Source organism: Arachis ipaensis, chromosome B9 (genome assembly GCF_059453495.1).
Source record: "Arachis ipaensis isolate K30076 ecotype BB chromosome B9, ASM5945349v1, whole genome shotgun sequence".
Lineage (NCBI taxonomy): Eukaryota > Viridiplantae > Streptophyta > Magnoliopsida > Fabales > Fabaceae > Arachis > Arachis ipaensis.
In genome coordinates, this window is record NC_142444.1 from 155,395,092 (window position 1) to 155,418,206 (window position 23,115).

Sequence of the window (23,115 nt, forward strand, 5' to 3'; positions counted from 1 at the left end):
ACTAATAAAATCTGTTTGCGGCAAAAATTTATGTACTATGCAAAATCAAAACTTTCTGTACTATATTAATAAATTTGTATTATGTTTTGTGCTATATCAATAAATTTCTATGCTCTCCAAAAATTTTTGTACTGCAAAAACACGGAAAAAGAAGTTATAAAAACACTTATCCATGAGCATCACTATTTTGTAATAATCACCATAGAAACCGAGTCTCAGCTAAATGGAAAATAAAGAAATTAAAATCAAATTGATAGTCCCCACACAAACAAGTAACTAACTCATTGGTAAAAGAAGTAAGTGTCTTGATTAAAGGCAACGGTAATCATTCACTATGAACAACACTAAAACATGGAATATACAGAGTTGAACATGCATTACAACGTTTGGAGCAAAAGGCACTATTCTATCGAGAGACCCCACTCTGTCAATACAACTTATTGCTTGTTCTCGGAAATCGGGAGTAAGAGAACCATCATCATCAATGGATATTTTTCTTCCAATTCCATGTCGACTGTCATAGGTACATTTCATAACATCTTTGTCCACCATGTTGATACCATTCTTTTAAATCTCTTTTAAGCTCCATTCCCAATGTACTGTTGAATAAAGACAGTGGAATGACACCAACATACAAATCACCATGAAAGATGCAGGACCCTGATTTTGTATGTACCGGCAATTGCTTTCTGTTCACATCCCAGCAGCAACAGCATGAGTCATGGACTCAAACATGAAAAAAAAACCACAGCTGCTTCAAAAACTCTTTAAGTTTATGGTTTCATTAAAAGGAAAATTCCTTGAATTATATCACCATAGGTTGCATAGTCCTGAGAATCAATCAAGTAGAATACATCAGTTAATGAATCAGTTACCAAAATATGCACTGCTTGTCAAACCTTTTTTTCCCCCTATTGTGCTTTAACATTGATAGGGAAAAAAAATCCCCAAAAGAAGAGACAGAAAACAACCAGATATATTAAACATATATTCGTAATGTTTAAGAAATAAGATGAGAAGGTTAGCTATTAGGCACAGTTCCCTTATATTGGTAATGTTCACAATAGAAGGTTTAATCAATAGAGTGCATGCAGTAAACGCAAATCACAGAATAGCATAGCTTCTGTTTCTGCAGTGCATAATCTATCATGCTATTTAATTTAGAGCAATCAACAGTTCCCAATTCCAAAAATACAACAAAAAGTAAATATTTTGATTTTGGACAGAGAAATTCACTAATCCTTTTACACATCTCAATTCATATGAAAACAACTGAATATAGTATTGCCAATTTGCCATTCGGCTAAGCTAAAACAGTACAAGTGTTCTTTATGGTTGTTATGGTGTATTTTTCCACATTCGGCCTATCTAGATACAATGTTGCATGTTGACATATCAACAAATGATACATCATTGTATCGCGATAACTGTAGTTCAGTACCTAAAGTTTAGAGTTCAGGATGACCATGAGCCATACAGTCCATTCCCAAAGTTTAACATCCAAAATCATCCTTTTTGTTTCTCCGCAGCCTGCATACAGAAATATGTCGATACCAGTAAGGAAATGCATAGAAAAGCATTTATGAGACACTGAGCACACAATGCATAGAAAAGCAGGTAACTGAACAAAACTAAAGGAAATGCATCCAGTCATCCAGGCTACATATAACACCAAGCTTGAAGAATTCTACATCGAAGCTATTTATCAGCATTCATCACATCTTTTTTAGGATAAAATTCAATGGAATTTCAATAGTCAATAGCAGTACAATGGCAACTCCTGATAAAATTAAATTAAAGACACGTGTGAAATATAAGATTTTATCACCAGAAAACCCATTTATGAAACATCATAAGAGCTGTAATTCTCAGGTTAAGCCTAATAAAAGCTTCAGGCAGTCAAGCTAAGAACTTCAAAAAACAATATCCATGGTAGCATTAGTTATGTCTTCACATATACCGACTAGCAATTACAATGATGAAAGCAAGCAAACACCAAATTTAGGAGACCAGATAAAGGATCAATCAATGAAGCAATCCATTATTCAAGTAACCAAAACCACTTAAAAGAAAACTACTATAAATTCCACAACAGCATCAGTTACTAGAGACTTCAAAACACAGACCATAAAATAGAATCTTAGACGACAATATCCACTCAAGAAGTTGTAAGTTGCAACTCAGTAGATGAAATACATGCTAGTAGTAGCTAAATAGAAGAAATCCCAGAGTCTACCACAATTCAAATGAACAATGAGAATGAAAATGCCAGACCTTCTGCAGTTTCTGAAGAACAGAATTCTCGAAAGCTTGATGCCCAGCCCCAACCAGATTATTGATTCTATCAACTTCCACGGCCTTTGGTGCACTTGAAGAATCTGCTTTGGTTATGGGTTTGAGCGGTACGACCAGCAATGGATTAGCGAGGTGACCAATCATACTTCCTGTTGCATTAACCTGAGTAGAGCAGGAATTACAGACAAGAAAATAAATAAATAAATAATACAAGCATTAAAACATAAACAGAAAGCAAACAACATTCAAGCCGTTAAACACTATCTAAAAATAAAAACTACAATAAATTTCCACACGAGAGAGAGAGAGAGAGAGAGAGATTGGAACACACAAAAAAAGAAACAGCAACAACAATCAAGGCTTATACCTCCCAACATACATGGATCAATCATGAGGTCTTTTTCTCACAATTCCCCATGAATTCTTCATACTCTAACTCTTCTCTAATCACAATTAGAAGTATTCCAAAACATTTTAAGAAAAGAAAGAAAGAAACTTGATCAATGGAATAGAAACTTACAGCTCCTTCTTTATTGGCCATGACAACAAGAGCAGAACCCTTCTTCTTACCACCCTTGATGACCACATCTTCCACTTCACCAAACTTGCTAAACAACTCCCTCAGCTTACTCGCCGAATAATCCTCGCCCGTTTTCTCCCACGAAACCTTCAGAATCTTCTCATGTTCCAACCCAACACCGCCACTCTTCGCCTCCGTCTTCTTAGCCGCCGGAGAAGCAGCAGCTTCCGGCGCCCCTTTCTTCGCAAGCATAGCCCTAATCCTCGCAATCTCTTCCTTGAGCTGCCTCGCGATCCTCTCCTCCTCTTCCCTGGCCTTCGCGGCAGGATCAGGAGCAAAGGCATCGCGTTCCCTCTGCTCGAGATCGGAGACCATCTTGCGGCGCTTACCGTCGCGCTGCTCCTGGCGGCGCTGCTGGTCGCGCTTAACGCGCAAGAGATCATCGAATAACTTGCGAGCCTTATCGTCCTTGAGAATCTCGTAGGAAGCTTTGAGGTTCTGGAAATCGGAGTGGGCGTTGGGGTCGTCGGGTCTCTTGTCAGGGTGAAGCTCACGCGCCTTGTTCCTGTAAGCTTTTGAGATGTCCTTTTCGGTGAGTTTGGCGCCTTCTTCGCCCGATGGAAGCCCCAGCACATGGTAGTGGTCCACGTTTGCGTCCATTGTTGCCGATTCCCGAGCGGATTCTCTGATGGAATGTGGGTTTCTCTGCTTTTGCAAACCCTAACGGAGCTCCAAACCCTAACCCTATTGGGGTTCGTTTGTGAGTTGGCCAGTTGGGGTTACGAAGAATACGACAGTCAAATAAACTACGTCGACAGATGTATTTTGCGTCACAAAAATGTGGAATATATCTAAAAGTTACAAATAGCGATTTTGGCACCTAGAAAATCATGAATTGTCACATTACTTTCAAGCTGTCTCGTGAGATTTTGAACTCTCAAAATCGCTATTAACAATTTTGGTCTCCCTATAATCACTAGATTTTAGTCATTTTTAACCATGTCCATATTACACTCAATTATTGAATTTCATTCCGTCCCTTCCATAATTTGAAAAACACCATAAAATAACTGGGTATTATACCAGAGTTTTACCAATATCTAGAAAAATAAACGCTGAAATTCACCCTATTGAACCATTTTGTAGAATTCTACATATCTACAACTTTAGAGCCCATATTAATTTTGTTAACTATTATTCAATATCAATCTAAATTTGTTAACGATTCTTTTCTGCTTTTTTCCCATGATAATGTAAATTCTAAAATTCACACTCCATTTCCATTCTAAAGCAGTCTTCAGTGTCCAAATTTTAAGAAGCTTGGGCATAAGCCGTTTGAATTCCGTTCCATGCGAGTACATTAACACAAACAGAAAGAAACAATCTAAGTGAAACTGATTGAGTCCGGTAAAAATTAGCAGCATATATGGCTCCCAATCCCATTGTGGCATCACACACAACTGATGGTGACTTTCAAATATTCCGAAACTACGAAGGTTGGTTTCCCTTATTAATCAACAAAAAATAGATAAATACATGTCCAGCTGACAACTATCCTCATTACAAACAAATACCCTAAATAATCATCAAATTACAAGATATAAATGAGATTCTAAAACATGCAACATACATTGGGAAAGCAGTCTACACAAAAAAGAACCAACCAACGACGGTGAACATCCCACAATTCAATCAACGCGCCATCCCAAACTAATATTTCCCCCACCATAGAAAAAATGGCATAGGAATCACAGTATCTATGGGGTCTTTCTTTCTGACTAACTCAACGGACTCGAAATATGAGGCACTCAAACAGACTCATCCTCTTATTATTTTAAGCAGGCTAGAGAGAAATATGGACTTCTGGGCGAGAAAGCAAATAAACAAATTAATTGCCGATGATAGCATAAGGAGCTGATTCTGCAGGAGAACAAGGTCTAGGAATTTGATATATCTCATCAGTTACCGGCATCACGGCTGTAATAAGCATCGAGGGTCTTGGCTGGAATACGATGAAGAAGCTCTCGGGGGAAGATCCGCAGCAAAGTCCATGCGAGATCTAGGGACTGGAAGATATTGCGAGTGTCATAGGCTCCCTGGGTGACAAACTTCTTCTCAAATTTGTCCAAGAATTCCAGATACAGCTGTTAATAAAAAGAGGCATTGAAAGGAATATCATTGGTACCACTTCAATGAAAATTTCACTTAATCAAAATGAAGTTAGAGAGGGAAAATAGTAGATACCAGATCCTCGGATGAAAGTGCTTCTTCTCCAACCACGGCTTTCATTGCCTGGACATCCTTTCCAATGGCATAATTTGCATATAGCTGAAAAGAACCAAGAAATGGCAATTAGGTAAACTATAAACATTAAAACAACTACATGTCTCCATGGCTATAAAAAAGCGTAATTAGAGTTGGACAAAAAATAATAAACAGACCTGGTTGGACACATCAGAATGATCCTTTCTAGTCATTCCCTCACCAATGGCACTCTACAGAGGTTACCAATGTTCAATCATTAGGTGCAAACTACTAAACTGGCTTTCTATTTAAGGAACATAAAATTTATCCCTTGGTAGCACCTTGATAACAAAAGATAAAACATCAAATTACCTTCATCAACCGAGATAGTGATGGAAGCACATTGATTGGTGGGTATATCTGCTCAGTTTTAAAAGGAATTAGAATGTCTAGTCTTGGTTTCAACATTGAATTCACAAAACCAAATCAAACAATAAATGTAGATCATTGGAAATTGAAATAAGGTTAACGGTGTTTTGCTTCTATGCAGTAATGCAACGACAATTTTTAACGAAAATTCCTGTAAACCTAACAAGTGAAGTCTATTTTACAGAATTCCACCTTGACGTGTCAATATCAAAATAAGCCAAATAATTTTAGAGTTAAGACTGTAAGACAAATGAAAAGGATAGAAATAGAATTTAGTTGAGAGAAACTAATAAGTGTCTGACATAGAGAATTATAACTTCACAATTAATTAACCTTCATCTACAATATTCATTACAGCCAAAAGCTTATACACAACCTACCTGTCTGTTATGCAACTGCCTGTCAATGTAAATCTGTCCCTCAGTGATATATCCTGTAAGATCAGGAGTTGGATGCGTAATATCTGTATGGAAGAATTCAAGAAATACCATCAGTTAGTGTTGAGGATTCATTATGCAAGTTGACCAATAAATTCTGATTTTTCATTACCATCATTTGGCATGGTTAGAATTGGAATTTGTGTAATAGAGCCTTTCCGACCCTCAATTCTTCCAGCACGTTCATAAATTGTTGCAAGATCGGTATACATGTAACCCGGATAACCACGTCTTCCTGGTACCTCTTCTCTGGCAGCAGATACCTATATAATCAACAAGTGATCAATAGCTTGTGTCTGGCGAGTTGATTGAGAGATACATCGGCATTTTACAATTACTTCTCATATAGTCCACGAGTAAACGAAAGAGATGAGCAAATGGTTGTACCAAAGCCTCTAAGGATTGTTATATACATACAGAATTACCCAAAAGAAAAAAGGAAAACAGTATCTCATTTTGCTTCCTTCTGCTTCCTAATAAATTAAAGGTAAAGATACATTACCTCACGAAGAGCATCAGCATAAGAACTCATATCTGTGAGTATCACAAGAACATGCTTGCCACACTCATAGGCCAAATATTCAGCAGTAGTAAGAGCAATACGAGGAGTGATAATACGCTCAATTGTAGGATCATTTGCCTGCAGTAAAAGATGGTAAAAACAGAACAAACATTCTAAGAATAAGCTCCTCCTAGAAAAGTACAAAAATTATCACTAGATGCCTCATTTAAGGAGAGTTATATAACAACAATATACTAATTGTTAAGATTACCAAATTAAGGAAAAGGGTCACTCTCTCCATTGAGCCATTTTCCTCAAAGTCACGTTTAAAAAATTGTGCAGTCTCCATGTTAACTCCCATAGCAGCAAACACAATAGCAAAATTGTCATCTTCTCCTCCATGCTGCACAAGACAAAATTTGTGAGAAAAAAGACCACCTTCAATAAGGAATGACATTAACAAGTTCATTGGTTAAGGGAGAAATAAAAATAGGTATGCCCGGCTGGAGCACAAAGCGTCATAATTTTTCAAAATTTATAATTGAACAACATTAATATATTGGATGCAATGCACTTATGTAAATCAGATATACCTCAAGAAGATTATCTGTTTTCTCCAATCGCTTGACTAAGCCAGCCTGACGGCAAATCTGTGCAGCAATTTCATTATGGGGGAGACCAGCAGCTGAGAACAGGGGGATCTTTTGACCTCTAGCAATAGAATTCATGACATCAATTGTAGATATTCCTGTCTGTATCATTTCTTCAGGATAGGTTCTCTCACTAGGATTGATAGAACTTCCTGCATTAATAGAAAATATTAGGGAAAAAGATCAGATATCAACACCAACTGCAGAGCACCCTGGAAGAAAATACCTGATATGTCCAAGTAAGCTTCGGGTAATATTGGTGGGCCATTATCAATTGGTTTTCCAGAACCATTAAATATGCGCCCAAGCATGTCTAGTGAGACGGGAGTTTTCAACACCTGGAAAAACAATAGGGAAGAACTGACTCCAATGCAATAAAAGTAACACACAAAAGAAATTTAGAGAACAAATTTAGAAGCAAAACTTTTATAGTTCCAATTCAATATCCAATACTCACGAATAATAATGTTTGAGACTTATAAAAAAGGGCAAGAAAAAGTGATCATGTAACATATAAGATTAATAACATGAAAAATTAACCCTCCAGAACAAATCATTGCAAAAGTACTCAGCAGGCAAACCTTGTGAATATTAATAGCAAATATAGTTTATACCTCTCCAGTAAATTGCACTGTTGTAAATTTATTGTCGATTCCAGATGTACCTTCAAAAACCTGGTAAACAGATTAAGAAAAAGAGTTTAATAAACATTAACTTGCTGGCATACATAAGCATTTTTCGTTGAAAGAGGCATTCCTTAAAAAGAAAACTACCCAGCAAGATAAAGCGGGCAAGGGAATCCTAAAATATTTAGGTTATGTATAAAAGAATGAAGAAGTACAGTTAAAGGCATCAAGTCAAAGATAAGAGACAAGTTCAACAGATGATTAGGAAGCACTCACCTGAACCACAGCCTTTTCGCCATCAACCTCCAGAACTTGTCCACGACGAGTACTCCCATCTCCCAAGCGAATATTAACAATCTCTTGAAATTTGGGTCCCTAATGCAGTTGATCAATAAAAAACTTACTAGTCATGCCGAACTAAAATCAGGACATCCTCAGCGGCAAACATAAAAGAGAAAACAATGTTCAATACGCATAATGGACACCACACAGTCATATTACCTTAACTTTATCAAGGATAACCAACGGTCCAGCGACTCCAGATACAGTTCTGTATTCTGCAAAGTTAGTCAACAAACATACAATTTAGAGGGAAACTCCAAGTTACCAATACTGATCGATAAATCAATCCATTCGCATAGCTTGCAAACTGTATCTTTTCCTAAAGATGGCAAGCATTATATGAATACCAGTGTGTATAGACACACACAGGAAATCCTATCACAAAAGAAAATTAACAAGATGGGTAAATTAGACAAGATACATACCCATTCCTATCTCCAAGGTGCCCTCCTCATCCTGAAAGTTCTGATCCACTCCCATTTTGGAACTTCAAACAAGTAGACAAAAGGCATATCATACAAAAGTCAATACATGCCAAAGTATCAAACCAAATACAGAAGACTAAATTCACTTCATAGTATGCACTGTTTCCACTTTATGATTCCGATACAGCAAACGCACAAAAGATGAATTTAAAATGATAGTGACATTAACAAACATAAACACTAAAACCATCTTAATAAGCTTCAACAGTTTACTTAAATCTAACTTGAACCATCAAGATTACAATTCAATTGTGTGCCCAAAATAATACAAAAATCCAAGCCAAACGCCAGTAAATTAATCAAATTAAAATAACAAATAAAAAAATCCCCGTTCACATAAGAACAGCTAACAGATTTAATCTTGAAAATCGAACGCACCACGGGTCTTAATCCGCTTGGTAAATGATCAAAACGTGAGCAAGTTATACAATTTCATTACTCAAACCTCGTAGCAAATGGGGGAAAATTAGATCGATAAACGCGAAAATCGATTAGAAAAAAGTGTGGGATCGAAGTTAACAGAAGCTAAGACAGTGACATGACTATGGAATCAGAGAATCAGAAGAAGAAGAAGAAGAAGAAAATGGATCCGAAATAAGACAATCATACCAGTTGTGTTACGAGCTTTTCGAAAATTTTTCTTCTGATCTGAAGCAGAAGAGATTTGTGTGAGGGCGAATGAGTGAGGGACACAGATCTAATTTGCCAAAAAAATTTTAACAATACACGGGAAATAATATAATTATTTTATATTAATTTTATTTTTTATTTAGTTAATAAACCTTTTTTTTTTGTTTTTTTTTTTTTAATGGATGATAGTAATAGTTACGTACTTACGTGCCGAGTTGGAAGTTTCGAAAGGAGTAGTAACTGTAAATTTCAGGGGTGAAAAAATAATAATAATATACAAATTGGTGAAAATTCAGGTGAAGTCGACTTAATATGAAGTTGATATCTGAGAACTATTAAATAAAAATTTAGTCAAAACAGTCAAATCATCTAATAACTCTCAGGTATCAACTTTACATAAAGTCGTCTGCACCTGAGTTTTTACCATACAAATCAGTGTTAAGACATTTTTAGTCTAGTTTTAACAAATTTTAATCATCAATTTTTATTATAAACTAATTTTTATATCAAATTATTTATCTGTATAAATTGATCTGATCATTTTGATTTTTTAAAAAAATTATTATATTTTTGTTAAATATCAATAAAAACTTTTTTTTAACTAAAATTTAATATAAAGATTCATTTAGGTCGCAAAATAAAAAATAAAAAATTGGTTTAATAGTAAAAAATTATTAAAATTTAAAACGTCTAACGATTTTTTTTGTAATGTCTAACTACAATTTTTTTAGGATTAATTTAAAGTATTAAAAAATTCTTGCTAAAAATATCATAATAAATATATTTGATTAAAATTTATTATGAAAAATATAAAGTTTTTATATTTTTAGTACATAAAGGTTTCTTTGAAAAGGAGATTGAAATTGAGAGATAGAAACTAAAAAAATAAAAATTGAGAGACAGAGATTGATATTGAATTAGACCATCTCCAGTAGGGAACTCATCCCAATTTTTATTTGTGGTCCACCTGTCATAAAAAGTAACTCTACATCAGCTTTTGCGTCATAAACAGTAAATAGGAATTCAAAGCATCTCTCTTCTCTATTAAGAGGAACTAACTTTAGTCCCTGTTGTGGTCCCACATAATTAATTAATTAAAATACTTAAAATTAATGTAATTAATTTTTTTCAATAATATAATTTAAATTTATAAATTTAAAAATAATTCACTATTAAAAGATATTAATATTAAATAATTCATATATAACAATAATACACAATATATAATTCGGAATTACACTAATTTGTAAAATTACTTAATACAAAGAAAAATATAATTAAGCTCTATAGTTGACGACGAGCATTGTGAAATTGCCATATGTGTTCAATCAAGTCCTTTGTCAATTGTCTATGTTGCTGCCTATTTCGAAGTTTGGCATTTCTTTGGAGAAATTGATGGTATGGTGCAAAATCTTCTTCTCTCAACTGAGGTTGTGATAAGCCATTTTCGACATCATCATACTCTAAGCCTTGAGCAAAATTTCCTGCATAAGTGTCTCTTTCATCCTCAACAATCATATTATGTAATATAATACAAGCTCTCATTATGTTGGCAAGCTTCTTCTTTTTCCAAAAGCGAGCTGGACCACGTATAATTGCAAAGCGTGCTTGCAACACTCCGAATGCTCGCTCTACATCTTTTCTTTGCCCTTCTTGGTATTGTGCAAATAACTTGCGTTTCTCTCCTTGTGGCTTTGAGATTGATTTGACAAATGTGGCCCATTCAGGATAAATATCATCTGCTAAATAGTATCCCATGGTATAATTATTACCATTAATAGTATAATTTACCTCCGGAGCACGGTCATTTAGAATATCATCGAGCACTGGAAAATGATCTAACACGTTGATATCGTTATTTGAACCAGAAACTCCAAAGAACGCATGCCATATCCAAAGGTCTGAAGATGCTACAACCTCAAGTACTATGGTTGCAACCCCACAATAACCACGCATTGCCGCTTGAATTTGTAACTCCTTCTCTTTGATTGCCATAATCTTTGCTTTATGTTCCCTCTCCTCTTCTCTTTCTTTTTCCCTATCCATTAGTTCCTTTTCTCTAACATTCTTAATTTCTTCCATGAGAGATAACTTTTTTAACCACCGATTATTTTTTTCGCTAAAATCTTCAGACATTTGTGCTTTTTCCTTACCTTTTCGCTTGCTCTTCTTTGATCCTTGTGGGCGAACGGGAGAGTCCACACCGGGTTCGTCAGCCAACGATGTTTCTGGGTTTGATGAGGATGAGTATGCTCCAGTTGCACTAACCTTGGTTCTCTTTGAGCCGCCACTCTGTGTAGGTAGTTGGTTTCTCCATTTTTGCTCCAACCGAAGCATGTTTCAATGCCTCTCAAAAGTAAATTTTTGACCATAATTTGTGGAATAAAGTTTATAGGCAAACTCCTTTATATCATCAGCGTTCGAACCACTCCTTATATTTCAACTAGCTTGATCGTAGCAACCAGCAAATTGTGCAATAGTCTTGTTGATCTTATACCATCGTTTCTTACATGCAACTACCCCCCTTGTCATGTCGGAGCAAAATTCTATACAATAGCTATGAATTCGACTCCAAAATGTTTCTCTCTTTTGATCGGTACCAAATATAGGGTCAGTTAAAACATTTAACCATGCACTGATCAGCATCTCATCCTCTTTCCACTGCCAGTGTTGAATACTATCCTGCCTCCGATCTTTAGTATCATTATCATTGAGGTCGATAGCATCTAATCCACGAGGGTTGGCAAAATCTGAATATTACGAATTTGGACTAGATTGTATAGGAGTCTGAGAGGATGGGTTAGAAGAGCCACCAACACCATGAGTTATTTCTTGATGCACTAAATTGAGTTGGAAACGGCAAGGAAGTTGGACTAACATTTCCAATAGAAGGGTTAAATATGGAAGAAAATAGAAAATGTAGTGTTTGTGAATTTTGATTTTGCGGTTGTAATATAGGAAATTGATTATTATAAGGAGTTTGAAAATTGAAATTAGAAACATTTTGTGTATTTGAATTTTGAAATGTATTCGGTAGTGTAAAGTTTTGATTTAGAAATTGAGAGTTTGAGGTTTGAGATGGTTGGGCATTTGGAATTTGAGAAAAGTTTCGTAAGTAATTGAAGAAAGAGTTGAGTTGGTTTGGATCCATTTTTTCGAACAAAAAATAATATTACCAGAACTTTGATTTCGTAAACTTGGAAGAAGATGAAAAAGAGTAGTAGAAAGTGTGAGAATAGAAGTGTATCTAACTAGTATATATAGAGTAACAAAATATTAATTTATTAATAATAACAGTACCATAATAACGACTAGTTTCCAACGACTAATTTTGCAACAGCTAGTTTTACAACGACTAATTTAATATAATAATATAAATAATATTCAATATTAATTATGACATAAATAATTATTATAAATTATTAATTAAATAAAAATTAATTATATAATCTAATTAATTATTATAATTATTAATAAATTAATTATGATTTAATTATTATTTAAATAATTAATATAAATCATTAATTAAATAAAAATATAATTATTCAATATAATTAATTAAAATTTTATATAATTACTTATTTAAATAAAAGCTTGCCAAATGACAAGTTATTATTTGTTACTCCAAGTCCCTATTCAGAGGGACTTTGTTTCATGGGTCCTTGTGCAAGGACCCATTCCATTTTGCTCCAACAGTGAGAAACTCATTTGTATCAGAAAAAGTTAACAAGGCACTCACCGATGGAGATGTTTTATGTCTCAATATTATGTTTAGTTTAAAATAAATATAAAAATTAAGTGATAAATTTAAAATTTAAAAACTTAAATAAAAATATTACAAAAAATATTTTAAAAATTTTAGTTTTTGTCTCAACAAATTTTAATTATATTTTTATTTTTTGTTAAAGAAATTAAAATTTTGTATTTTATGTCTGAAAGTTTAATTTCACTCTCTAATTAAATTATGTTCTAATTCCAAAAAATAAATACAGTCTAAATGCATAAAATATTTATAGAAATTATTATTACTATATTTTTAAAATATGTTTTTATAATAATAATAATAATAATAATAATAATAATAATAATAATAATAATAATAAAAGGATGGTGCATTGAGAGATTTTCTTTATGGTGATTAAGGATGACACGTTTTTGCCATTAAACTTGTGGTTAAATAATTTATGATTGGAGTGCCAATCATTGTTGTTAAGAGAGGGACAAGTGCTACTCTTATTAACCCTCTGGAGAAAGCTAGAATAGAATGCGAGCACCTCTAATAAGTAGTCAACGTGTCTTTAATAGCAAATAGGGACCAGCTTATACACTATGGTCTTCTATGGATTGCTACATAATTGATTTAACCTTCTTTTATTTATTTATCTTTTTGACATTTGAGATTTAACCAATTTTTGTTTATGGATGAAGAATCACATCTCTATATTTGATGTGTGGAATTTTAAAAAAATATATATATATTGGCACAAATCATAATTCAAGTGTCATTAGCTTTTTTTTTTATAATTACCCTTTATGATCATAAAAATCCAAGCATAACCAAATATTAATGTTGGTGTGATGCTTTTAGTTGGGTGTTTTGCGTGACTATATTATTTTCAGCATAGTTTTAGGAGATTAATATTGTAATAAAAGTAAAGTCACAAATAAAGTTTGAAAATTTATATTTTGAATATATTAGTTTTCAAAAAACAAAAATACTAATAAATTTTTTTAAGATAATAATAGTTTAAATTAAAAATTTTTGACCTATTTATATGAATTAATTTAAAGGTAGTGTGTTTATATTTATTATTTTAAAAAATTTTATTCGTATTATTTTTTTTAAGGATTAATCTATGTGAAATGTAAATTCGAAGGAGTTTATTTATCTCCTTAGTCTTACAATAATAATAATCTTAGTTGCTTTTTTTTATCATTTGTAATTTTTTTAAATTTTTCATGGTCAGTATTATTAATATCTGAATTTTTTATAGTAAAAAAATAATTAATTTTTCTTTTATTGATATATAATTATTTATACCTTGACCCAAATAGTTCTGGACCAAGAGCTCTACAAAGATTGGATCACTCCTAGAAAACCCACTAATTCGTTCAATCCAACTAGATTCCAGATATGTCAGCTCAAGTTGTTTAGGATATCAATTTCACTACCCATATACAAAGAGGTAATATTCAAAATGGTCCCTAAAATTTGGAGACAGACTCAATTTGACTCTCAAAATTTTAATTGACTCAATTTGAACTCCCAAATTTGAATAAGTGACTCAAATTGACCCTTCTGTTAATCTCCATTAACGGCACGCTTACCTGGAACGTTAAGTGACACGTGACTTGATACGTGGCCTTATTAAACCTTGCTGACATAGGAAAAAAATTTTTAGACTCAATTTAGCCCCCTTTTAATAAATATAAAACACTAACAAATGCCAAATTCCCAAATTGATATCATTGTTTGAGTGTTGGAGAAGATGATGAGGAGCACTTGCCAAGGGAAGCTGCAACAGATCTCATTCACATGGAACTTGGAAGTTTAGATAGGAATCCAAATCGAACTAGATCTGGAAAGGTTCCACACTGGTGTCGTTGTGAAATGCGTCCCATTCTTCGTTGGTCTGGAACAGAAGCAAATCCAGAGAGACTATTTTTGGATGTCCAAACTATAATGTGAGTTCTTAAATTGCTTCCTTCTTGAATTTACATCTTCTTTTTGTAATACATGCATAATTTATTTTGTGATTCTTGTTGTGATAGACCTCTGAAAATAGATGGTGTGGATTTTTTGTGTGGACAAATAACATGGAAGAAGAAGACATGACTGGCAGACATGAAACTGAAAATAGCATTGAGTATTGGAAGATGAACGTGGGTTGGAAGATTAGTGCAATAGAAGCTGAAATTAGGATTTTAAAAGTATGGAATAGTATTTTGAGTTTTTTTCTTGTTTTGTTTGTAGTTGTAGCCATTGGCTATGCCTTGAGTGTAGGAAAGTGATGAATAAAATTGAATTAATGTCACTACAATTATATTTCTTTCAATACAAATTTATTTTGTAAATTGTAAATTTTGACTAAACCTACAAATTCAGTGAGGATATTACAAATAGGTATGATTCTGTAAATTAAAAGTTGTGACTAAACCTGTAAAAAGTAAAATGGTAAGAATAAACAAGAGACTGATTACAAATCTGCAAATATCAATAATAAACTAACTTGTAATTTATCTACCAAATATCTAAATTGCAAAATAAGTTATAATAATAAACCTTGAATCTGATTTCATAGGTCAACCATAGTCATGACAATGACCATTGTAACACATGATAAACCAAGAGTGATGTTTAGAATGTGATCATTACAGTCACAAAATAAAAAAGGCTCTTTAAAAGGTTCCAAAACAAAGCCCTATACAAGGCATGACAAAAGACATAAACAGCCACTGACACAAATTTCAGCCACAAAATAGCCACAAAATAACCTCAAAACACATAACTTTGGATTACATTTATCAATTCATCCACAAAAGACATAATTTAATCTCTATTTCTTCCTTGGTGCTTTGAAGCCCGGAGTGGGACAAATTTCATAAATTCTGTAAACTTTGACGCTGTTCCAGAACTAACTCTTTCCATTGGTTTCACACCGGGAGTTGTTCTTCTTTTATGCGGCAGCTTATCCAGCCTTGTGAGTGGAGGTGGAGGTGGAGGTGGAGGTGGAGGTGGAGGCACCTAAATGTAATTTGAAATATTTTATAGATAATGAATAAACACATGATATTTTCATAAATGTAATTAAGTATTATGTTATATAATAGTACCTGCTCTATAATTTGTGACTGTGAAACAGTGGGTTGAGTGATGTCAATTTCCGAAGTCTGTGGAGTATCCACAGTTTGTATACCAGCAGTTGTCGCAGCATCATCGGGTGCATTTGTATTAGCTCCATCTTGGGATTTGGATTTAGCTACAACAGCTGCTGCAGCAGCAGCAAGAGCACATGCAATATCATCAGCTTTTTTATGAGCACAACTTTTTTTAGTGTGTCCTTTAACACCGCAGTAGGTACAAGTAAATTCTTTGTAGATTCTCTTTAACTTTATTGCAGTTTTAGACTTCTTACTACTCGAAGGCTCCTCATCAGCGTCCTTTCTCCTTTTCTTCTTAAAATTTTTTGGCCTTCTCCTAATTTTAGGTGCTTGAGGTCTGTTGTATTCAGATTTTTTCCATAGTTTCTCACCCGGTATTGAATTTAGGAAATGCATGTATGTAGCCCTATATGCCTCCATAGTCAACCAATGATGACAAAAGTCTTCAGAATTTTTATTTATCCTTGAAATTGCTGCACATGCATGGACACACGGCATGCCTACAGATTCAAATTTTAATTAGTCATAATCTATAACTCTTAAATGCCATAAGTTAAAAATGTTAATTAAGATATCATGTTGGACATGTTATATCATGCATCAGATGATTCTACATTAACATGCCAATCAATATTTTTTCAGAACAGAAAATATAAAAATTTATATATAAAATTTATCCGTGTAACAACAGTTACATAATTTTCTGTTATCCATAATTAACAGCTCCGCATTATCACATTGATAAGCATAATCTATTTACTCATTTATGAATTTCTCATTTTATATTTTTAGAAAAAAACTCAGCTATTAAAATCATCTACTGGTACATAAATAAGTGATAGACTTCACTAATTTAGATGTGCTTTCTTCTCTGTAACACAGTTAACGTTAATCATAATTAGTCTTTAAAAAAATCCTAACAGAAAAGGATCAATAACTAAAACTATCTTCTTTCACAATGGAGCCAATCCATTTGAGCATCAAATAGAGTACAAATTAATGGCCTTTAAACTCCAACCAAGAGAAGACACAAAACATAACATTGAACCCAAACATAGAATGCTTGCGTTACTAACCTTTTTTGGAAAAACAGTGGTGCGCAGCTTCTTCTTCCTCGTGCTAGCAAACGAGAACGCGTGCGACAAGCTTTGCCGGCGCCCTATACTAGCAGCGCTATTAATCTTCCACAGTATGGTGCATGCGAGAGAATGAAGAAGAAGAAGAAGAAGAGTTTCCCTGTTTTGAGTGGTTTGATCATTGGTGTTGTTGAATTTTAACCTCATAATGGAAAATGCTGTCGTTTGAAGAGAGATTATGCGCTAAGGAGAAAACGACATCGTTTAATAAGGCCACCTGTCAAGTTCACGTGTCACTTAATGTTCCAGGTAAGCGTGCCGTTAATGGAGATTAACAGAAGGACTAACGTGAGTCACTTATTCAAATTTGAGGGTTCAAATTGAGTCAATTGAAATTTTGGAAGTTAAATTGAGTCTATCTCCAAATTCCAGAGACCATTTTAAGTATTAATTCCATATACAAATCGACTTACGCAGCAAGTAGGCATTGTCACTGCACTAGTTCAGATATTATTCTCTGATGATCATCATCCACTACAACGTGGAATAATCTCCCTAAGAACCAGAAAAATACCATCCACTACTATAAGTGCAAAATATAGAAGTGATGTCCAAGTCATTTTTATCTCTTATAAATATCTCATCAAACTTCAAGTATTTCTTAATCCTGATTCACTTTAAACCTGTAAAAACTCTTGCCAACTTAAGTATCAAAATCTCTTACAGGTATCTCTTATTCTCATTCCCACGAGAACTACAGATGATTACTCCTATTCAGTGAAAAGTTTAGAGACTTCAACCCAAAAATATTTAGACCTCACGTCTAGGCTCACATTTATTTAGTTTTAGATAATCCTTCTGGATAATAATAATATTCTATATTCTATATTAATTTGTTAGAGAATAATTCATTAGCAGGTTTAAAAATAATGATTGTCTCAAAATTACTCTTTTTAGGGCACATAAACTTATTTGAAATAATCAAATATTCTCTATTTGAGATAATCTATATTAAGTAGTCAAATTTTCTGATATTCTGTTTGTTTCTATCATATTAAAAATTTGTCAACTTTGTTAAGGGACTAAAGAATAGTTTAGATAGCGTGCATATCATTGCCCATAAATAAAGTTATGGTCCAAATAAAGCTAATCTAATTTCACAGAAGACCCATAGGAGCCCACAAGATCAATCCAGGAAGCCATACGGGTGTTGTAACCCATGACTGACTTGACTTGTATAGTAAGTAAGACTTTATCACGCATCCACTATATCAAATATTATTCTCAATTCAGTTCACACCACAACATAGGATAACCTTTTAAATACTGAGGAAGAAATTGTCCACTATTATAAGTGGAGAAACTCAAAAATGATAGCCAAGTTATTATCTACTTCTATAAATATTCCATTAAATTCAAGTATTTTTAATCCAAATTCATTTAAGTCCTTAAAACTCTTACTAACTTAAGTATTAGAGTCCCTTGTAGGTACTTTCTACCACCATCGAAGTGAGGACGTCAAATAATCCATCATCTCAACGAATAAACCAAAACCTTAATTTAAAGAAGTCCAAATTTATCTTTGTTCTAATTAGCACCTCAGAACAGATAGACTCATAATGACTTTTTTACCTTTTAATTTATGAAAAATTATAATATTAATATTTAGTATAATTTTTAAAATTAATTTTTGACCTTTTAAAAAGTGATTTAAAATATTTTAATTTTTTTAAATAACTTAATTCAATTGTTTATTCAAACTTGTTCTAACTTTATTTAGTTTGGTAATAAAATAAATATTTAATTATTCTGTTAGTCTTTATGTTTTTATCAAATTTTTAATTAGGTTTTTATACTTTTTTTTCTTTTAATTAAGTCTTTATATTATTTTTTTAATTTTATAATTAGATCCTTTCTAGTATGAAAAATGTTAGAATTAATTAAATATTTTTTTTATAAATCGAAGATATTCATAATTAAAAACTAAACTAAATTTTTAAATGTATATATTTTGAGACAAATATTTGATTAATTTTAATATAAAAAATCTCATTATAAAATTAAAAAATAATCTAAAAATTTAATTAAAAAATATAAAAAATTAATAAAAATTTAATAAAAATATAAAAACTAAGAGAATAATTAAACCTAACCTAAAATAAATAGGCACATTAAATTGTCTTTATCAATTTTGTCCCATTAAGTTTCCTTCAAAGAACGAATGTGTCTACAACAAGTGCTATCCTAATTATCATTTTAATTTTAATGAACTCATCCGAATTCCGAATGATTATACAATTATTACGAATGAATAATAAAGAATTCCTTTGACATAGGAATGGATATTAGTCATATTACAATACAATGATAACAGAAAATGAAATACCATTAGAAAAAATGATAAACATATGAAAAATAATTTATAATGTATTGAATTAAGACAAAAATTATATCTATTCAATTCATAACATATTTTTTTTATGAGGAAAAAAGGGTAAGATCCCGAAAATTAAAAAAAAAAAAAAATAATTAGCACCTCTCAACCTGAGAGTGCTACTACAATCAAGTAACAAGGCATAAGAAATATCACGAGGAAGGAGTTGAAAATATGAAGACCAAGCGAAAACTCTTAACCTTTCTTCTCAAGCAAATTTGCACAGATATTGACTTCTCTAAGGTAGCGTTTGTTTTGAGGTACTGAGATAGAGATTGGAAGATTGAGACTTAGTATCATGTTTGTTGGTTTAGAGACTGGTACTAAAATTTTTGTCTCTGTTTTCAAAATTTCAATATTTCAGTACCTCCAAAAAGTGGAGACACAGGGGACTAAAATTTTTAGAGATGGAGACTGAAACTTTAATAACATTTTATACTTAAAATACCTTCATTTCAATTAATTAATTTCAATTTTATCCTTTGTACAAATTAAATTAGAATTTCATTCTTGTTTCAATTTTTGTCTCTCACTTTGCACCAAACAGAATACTGAGATTTATTTCAATCTTTGTCTCTTAGTCTCTGTCTCTAGATCTCATTACTAAACGCTACCTAAGAGTGTAGTTCCGTCTGAGATTTATCACTTAGTTCTTAAGAACATTAATGTCTTGAATCAGGGTTGAACAGGAGTAGAATATAGCACAACTATCTCTAATCAAGTTAACAGCCATTTAGAAATCTGTCTCTATTATCAAATCATGCATTTCATTTGCAACAGCTATTTGTAACTCTCTAACGATGTCCTAGAATTTAGCATGCATGATTGAACAATTTTTCAAATTACAGGAGAAGCCTTTAATGAATTGGCCCATATGATCACAAAAGATCCCACCACAAGCAGCATTATTATTGACACCGAAGAAAGAGCCATTCACATTTAATTTAATGGTGTTCTCAACTGGCGGCAACCACCTAAACTAAGCCCCTGTGCTTCCATATGTTCTTGGAGAATTTAAAGAATGTCTAGCCAACTTTAAAATATCATTAGACCGCGCTGTGATGGAACACTGCAACTCTAGACCTCACGTGAATACTTTTGAAAACCATCCTAATGCGAAAGAATAACAGTGATGAAAAACTCACCCCAAAAACCATCGGTCACTCGTTAGTAGAGGAAAAAATATAAATCAATCATTTATGTTTCGACAAGTTGAAGAAGAGATTTCAATCCACATAGTTGGGGAGTAAGAGATTCCAATTCAAGCGTGCAAAAGGACAGTCCATTAAGAGATGAAGGACAGTTTCCTCTGCATCTTGACACCTCAGATAGAAAGAGATGTTGGTCATGCATCTCCTACTTTTGGTACCATTAGTGAGTAGAGCCTCTTTCGCAGCTAATCAAAGGAAGGTGTGAACCCTCTCACGACCCTCCACTTCCAAATTAACCAAAACACTTGATAAGGAGGAGAATAGTCTTTATGATGGAGGCGTATGTAGTCTTCAAATCGAAGGTGCCACCGGAGGAGAGAGCCCAAGCAATCTAGTCATTTGCCTTCCAGGGCGACGGGGGAGCCATTGCAAGGATCTACTTCACTACCTCTTCCGAGAGCCTCTTCCTAAGCTTAGCTTCATCCCATTGCCCAGAAACCAAAAGAAAATCATTTAGAGTCGAAGACAATTCTGTGTCATTAATTACCTGACTGGAGTATTGCTTGAGCCTTCTTGAGTTTGGGACCCAATTGTGGTTCCAAAAGCGTATGCTTGAGCCACTCTTTACCCGTCAAATGATGTTAGTCTCAACATCCTTCCAAGCATTGCACACCCCTTTCTAGAGATTCGAATCCGTGTTTCTCCTCAGAATTTCTGAGATAATGTATGTGCCACACTTATACTTGGATTGAAGGACCTTAACCCAAAGATTCTCCTTCTTTTCTATGAGGCCGCAACTAGTTTTGATCATAAATGCATGGTTCAAGTCTCTGGCATGATGGATCTCCAAGCCCCTTGAAGATTTGGCTTTACAAACGTTCCAACTTATAAGATGCATCTTTCGTATATTGTCTGTACCTCCCCAAAGGAATTTCCTACAATGAGCATCAAGCAGATTACAAGAATGTGATGGAATAAAAGCATTTTGCATGGTATAAGAAGGTAAAACAGTAAGGACAGATCTTACCAAGGTTGCTATTCCTGCAAGGGAGAGGGAGGACGCTTTCCAATTATTAAGCCTGGATTGCAGCTTGTTGATTAACCCCTTATAGGTCTCTTGGGTGGTTCCAAAGTGCAGAATAGGGACTCTGAGATACTTTCCTAGATCATCAGTGATAGAGAAACCAAGAGCCGAGCTTATTTCTTCTTTCACATTATGCTCCCACATTGTTAAAAAAGTAGACATGAGTCTTTTCGTTACTAACTTTCTACTTAGAACTAACACCGAAAACTTCAAGAACTCTCGTTATTAGCTCTGTTTGCTCTACAGTGGCCTCTGCAAAAAGAATGAGGTTGTTCGCAAAATAGAGGTGGGAAAGATAAAGTCCTTCGTTATTGAGCTTTATAGGCTTCCAGAACTTTATATCCACAGCTGCACGAATGAGATGAGAGAGGTGTTCCATACAAAGCACAAATAGGTAAGGCGAGCGAGGGTCTCCCTGCCTAATACCTCTGGTCAGAAGGAATTCATCCAAAGCTTCACTGTTCAAGAGGATTCTCATATTGGCAGTGGATATACAAGCATGGACAAGGTCAATCGTGTTCTAAGGAAAGTCAATGTTCTAAAGAGTGTCTTTAATGAAGTTCCACTTGAGCCTGTCATAAGCTTTCTCAAGACCAATCTTAATGGTCATCCATCCTTTCTCGCCTTTCTTGATTCTCGTAGAATGCACGAATTCTTGGGTAATAATTATATTATCCGAGCTATGTCTCATCGGCATAAAGCTGCTTTGCATTGGTGCCACCAACTTTTCCATCACCTTTCTAATTCTCCTAGCCAGGGCCTTAATGATGACCTCATATGAGACGTTACAAAGGCTAATCGGACGCACATATGCTTGAGGTGAGGCCAGTGTTTTAAAATAGTGGCCATGGCGGCGCTATGGCGGAATGGCGTGGCGGGATTTGGCCTCGCCGCCATACGTAGGCCACCGCGACGTGCTTATCACAGCGGGGCAAAAGGCGCCGCAATTGAGGTGGCGCCATGGTGGTCTGCCATGAGAATGGCGGAAAATGGCGGGTTTTTTCGGATTTTTCAAAAAAATTCGAGGGTAATTGGGTAATTTTGCAAAACCCTAAATGAAAGAGTAACCCACGTTCAGCCGCTGCAGTTCAAAAATGAGCCTTCCTCTCTAAACGTCCAAAACGGCTATTTCTCTCTGTTCTCTTTCTCTCTTCTCTCTGCCTCCCAGCACCGCAGATCCTAGCCACCGCCCGTCACCGTTCGTCGCCGCCCGTCGCCGCCGCCTGTTGCCGTTCGTCGCCGACCGTCACCGCTGGTGGTCACCACCGCACATCACCACAATTTCCTCTTTTTTCTGGTTTGTAGAAGTTACCGTTCCCTTTTTTTTC

The 23,115-nt window shown here is 34.0% G+C and overlaps 3 protein-coding genes across 3 annotated transcripts; all 3 read right to left on the reverse strand.

Annotated features, from left to right (window-relative positions):
- Positions 1–284: 284 nt before the first annotated feature.
- Positions 285–3,717, reverse strand: LOC107617060 (DNAJ heat shock N-terminal domain-containing protein). Its single transcript, XM_088498049.1, has 4 exons — positions 2,816–3,717; positions 2,275–2,457; positions 1,442–1,530; positions 285–830 (listed from the first exon to the last, which is right to left on the reverse strand). Exons 1-3 carry the CDS (start codon positions 3,473–3,475, stop codon positions 1,507–1,509), a joined length of 867 nt encoding a protein of 288 aa, XP_088354175.1. The 5' UTR covers positions 3,476–3,717; the 3' UTR covers positions 285–830; positions 1,442–1,506.
- Positions 3,718–4,293: 576 nt separating this feature from the next.
- Positions 4,294–9,279, reverse strand: LOC107617059 (V-type proton ATPase subunit B2). Its single transcript, XM_016318881.3, has 15 exons — positions 9,140–9,279; positions 8,471–8,532; positions 8,205–8,260; positions 7,980–8,078; positions 7,692–7,751; positions 7,304–7,415; positions 7,021–7,229; positions 6,699–6,830; positions 6,428–6,565; positions 6,038–6,188; positions 5,869–5,951; positions 5,432–5,479; positions 5,257–5,310; positions 5,060–5,143; positions 4,294–4,959 (listed from the first exon to the last, which is right to left on the reverse strand). The coding sequence occupies exons 2-15, from the start codon at positions 8,523–8,525 to the stop codon at positions 4,774–4,776; spliced, it is 1,467 nt and encodes a 488-aa protein (XP_016174367.1). The 5' UTR covers positions 8,526–8,532; positions 9,140–9,279; the 3' UTR covers positions 4,294–4,773.
- Positions 9,280–10,444: 1,165 nt separating this feature from the next.
- LOC107616204 (uncharacterized) lies at positions 10,445–11,497 on the reverse strand. The gene has a single exon (XM_016318195.1). The coding sequence runs from the start codon at positions 11,495–11,497 to the stop codon at positions 10,445–10,447; it is 1,053 nt and encodes a 350-aa protein (XP_016173681.1).
- Between the last annotated feature and the right edge of the window lie 11,618 nt (positions 11,498–23,115).

Coding starts and splice junctions, on each gene's coding strand:
- LOC107617059 (XM_016318881.3), bottom strand. CDS start 8,525: ATGGGAGTGGATCAGAACTTTCAGGATGAGGAGGGCACCTTGGAGATA. Junction 7,416..7,691: donor CAGTGCAATTTACTGGAGAG/GTATAAACTATA, acceptor TTGTTTTTCCAG/GTGTTGAAAACTCCCGTCTC. Junction 5,480..5,868: donor GGCAGTTGCATAACAGACAG/GTAGGTTGTGTA, acceptor AAAACTGAGCAG/ATATACCCACCAATCAATGT.
- LOC107616204 (XM_016318195.1), bottom strand. CDS start 11,497: ATGCTTCGGTTGGAGCAAAAATGGAGAAACCAACTACCTACACAGAGT.
- LOC107617060 (XM_088498049.1), bottom strand. CDS start 3,475: ATGGACGCAAACGTGGACCACTACCATGTGCTGGGGCTTCCATCGGGC. Junction 2,458..2,815: donor TGGCCAATAAAGAAGGAGCT/GTAAGTTTCTAT, acceptor TGCTCTACTCAG/GTTAATGCAACAGGAAGTAT. Junction 1,531..2,274: donor TTCTTCAGAAACTGCAGAAG/GTCTGGCATTTT, acceptor TTCTGTATGCAG/GCTGCGGAGAAACAAAAAGG.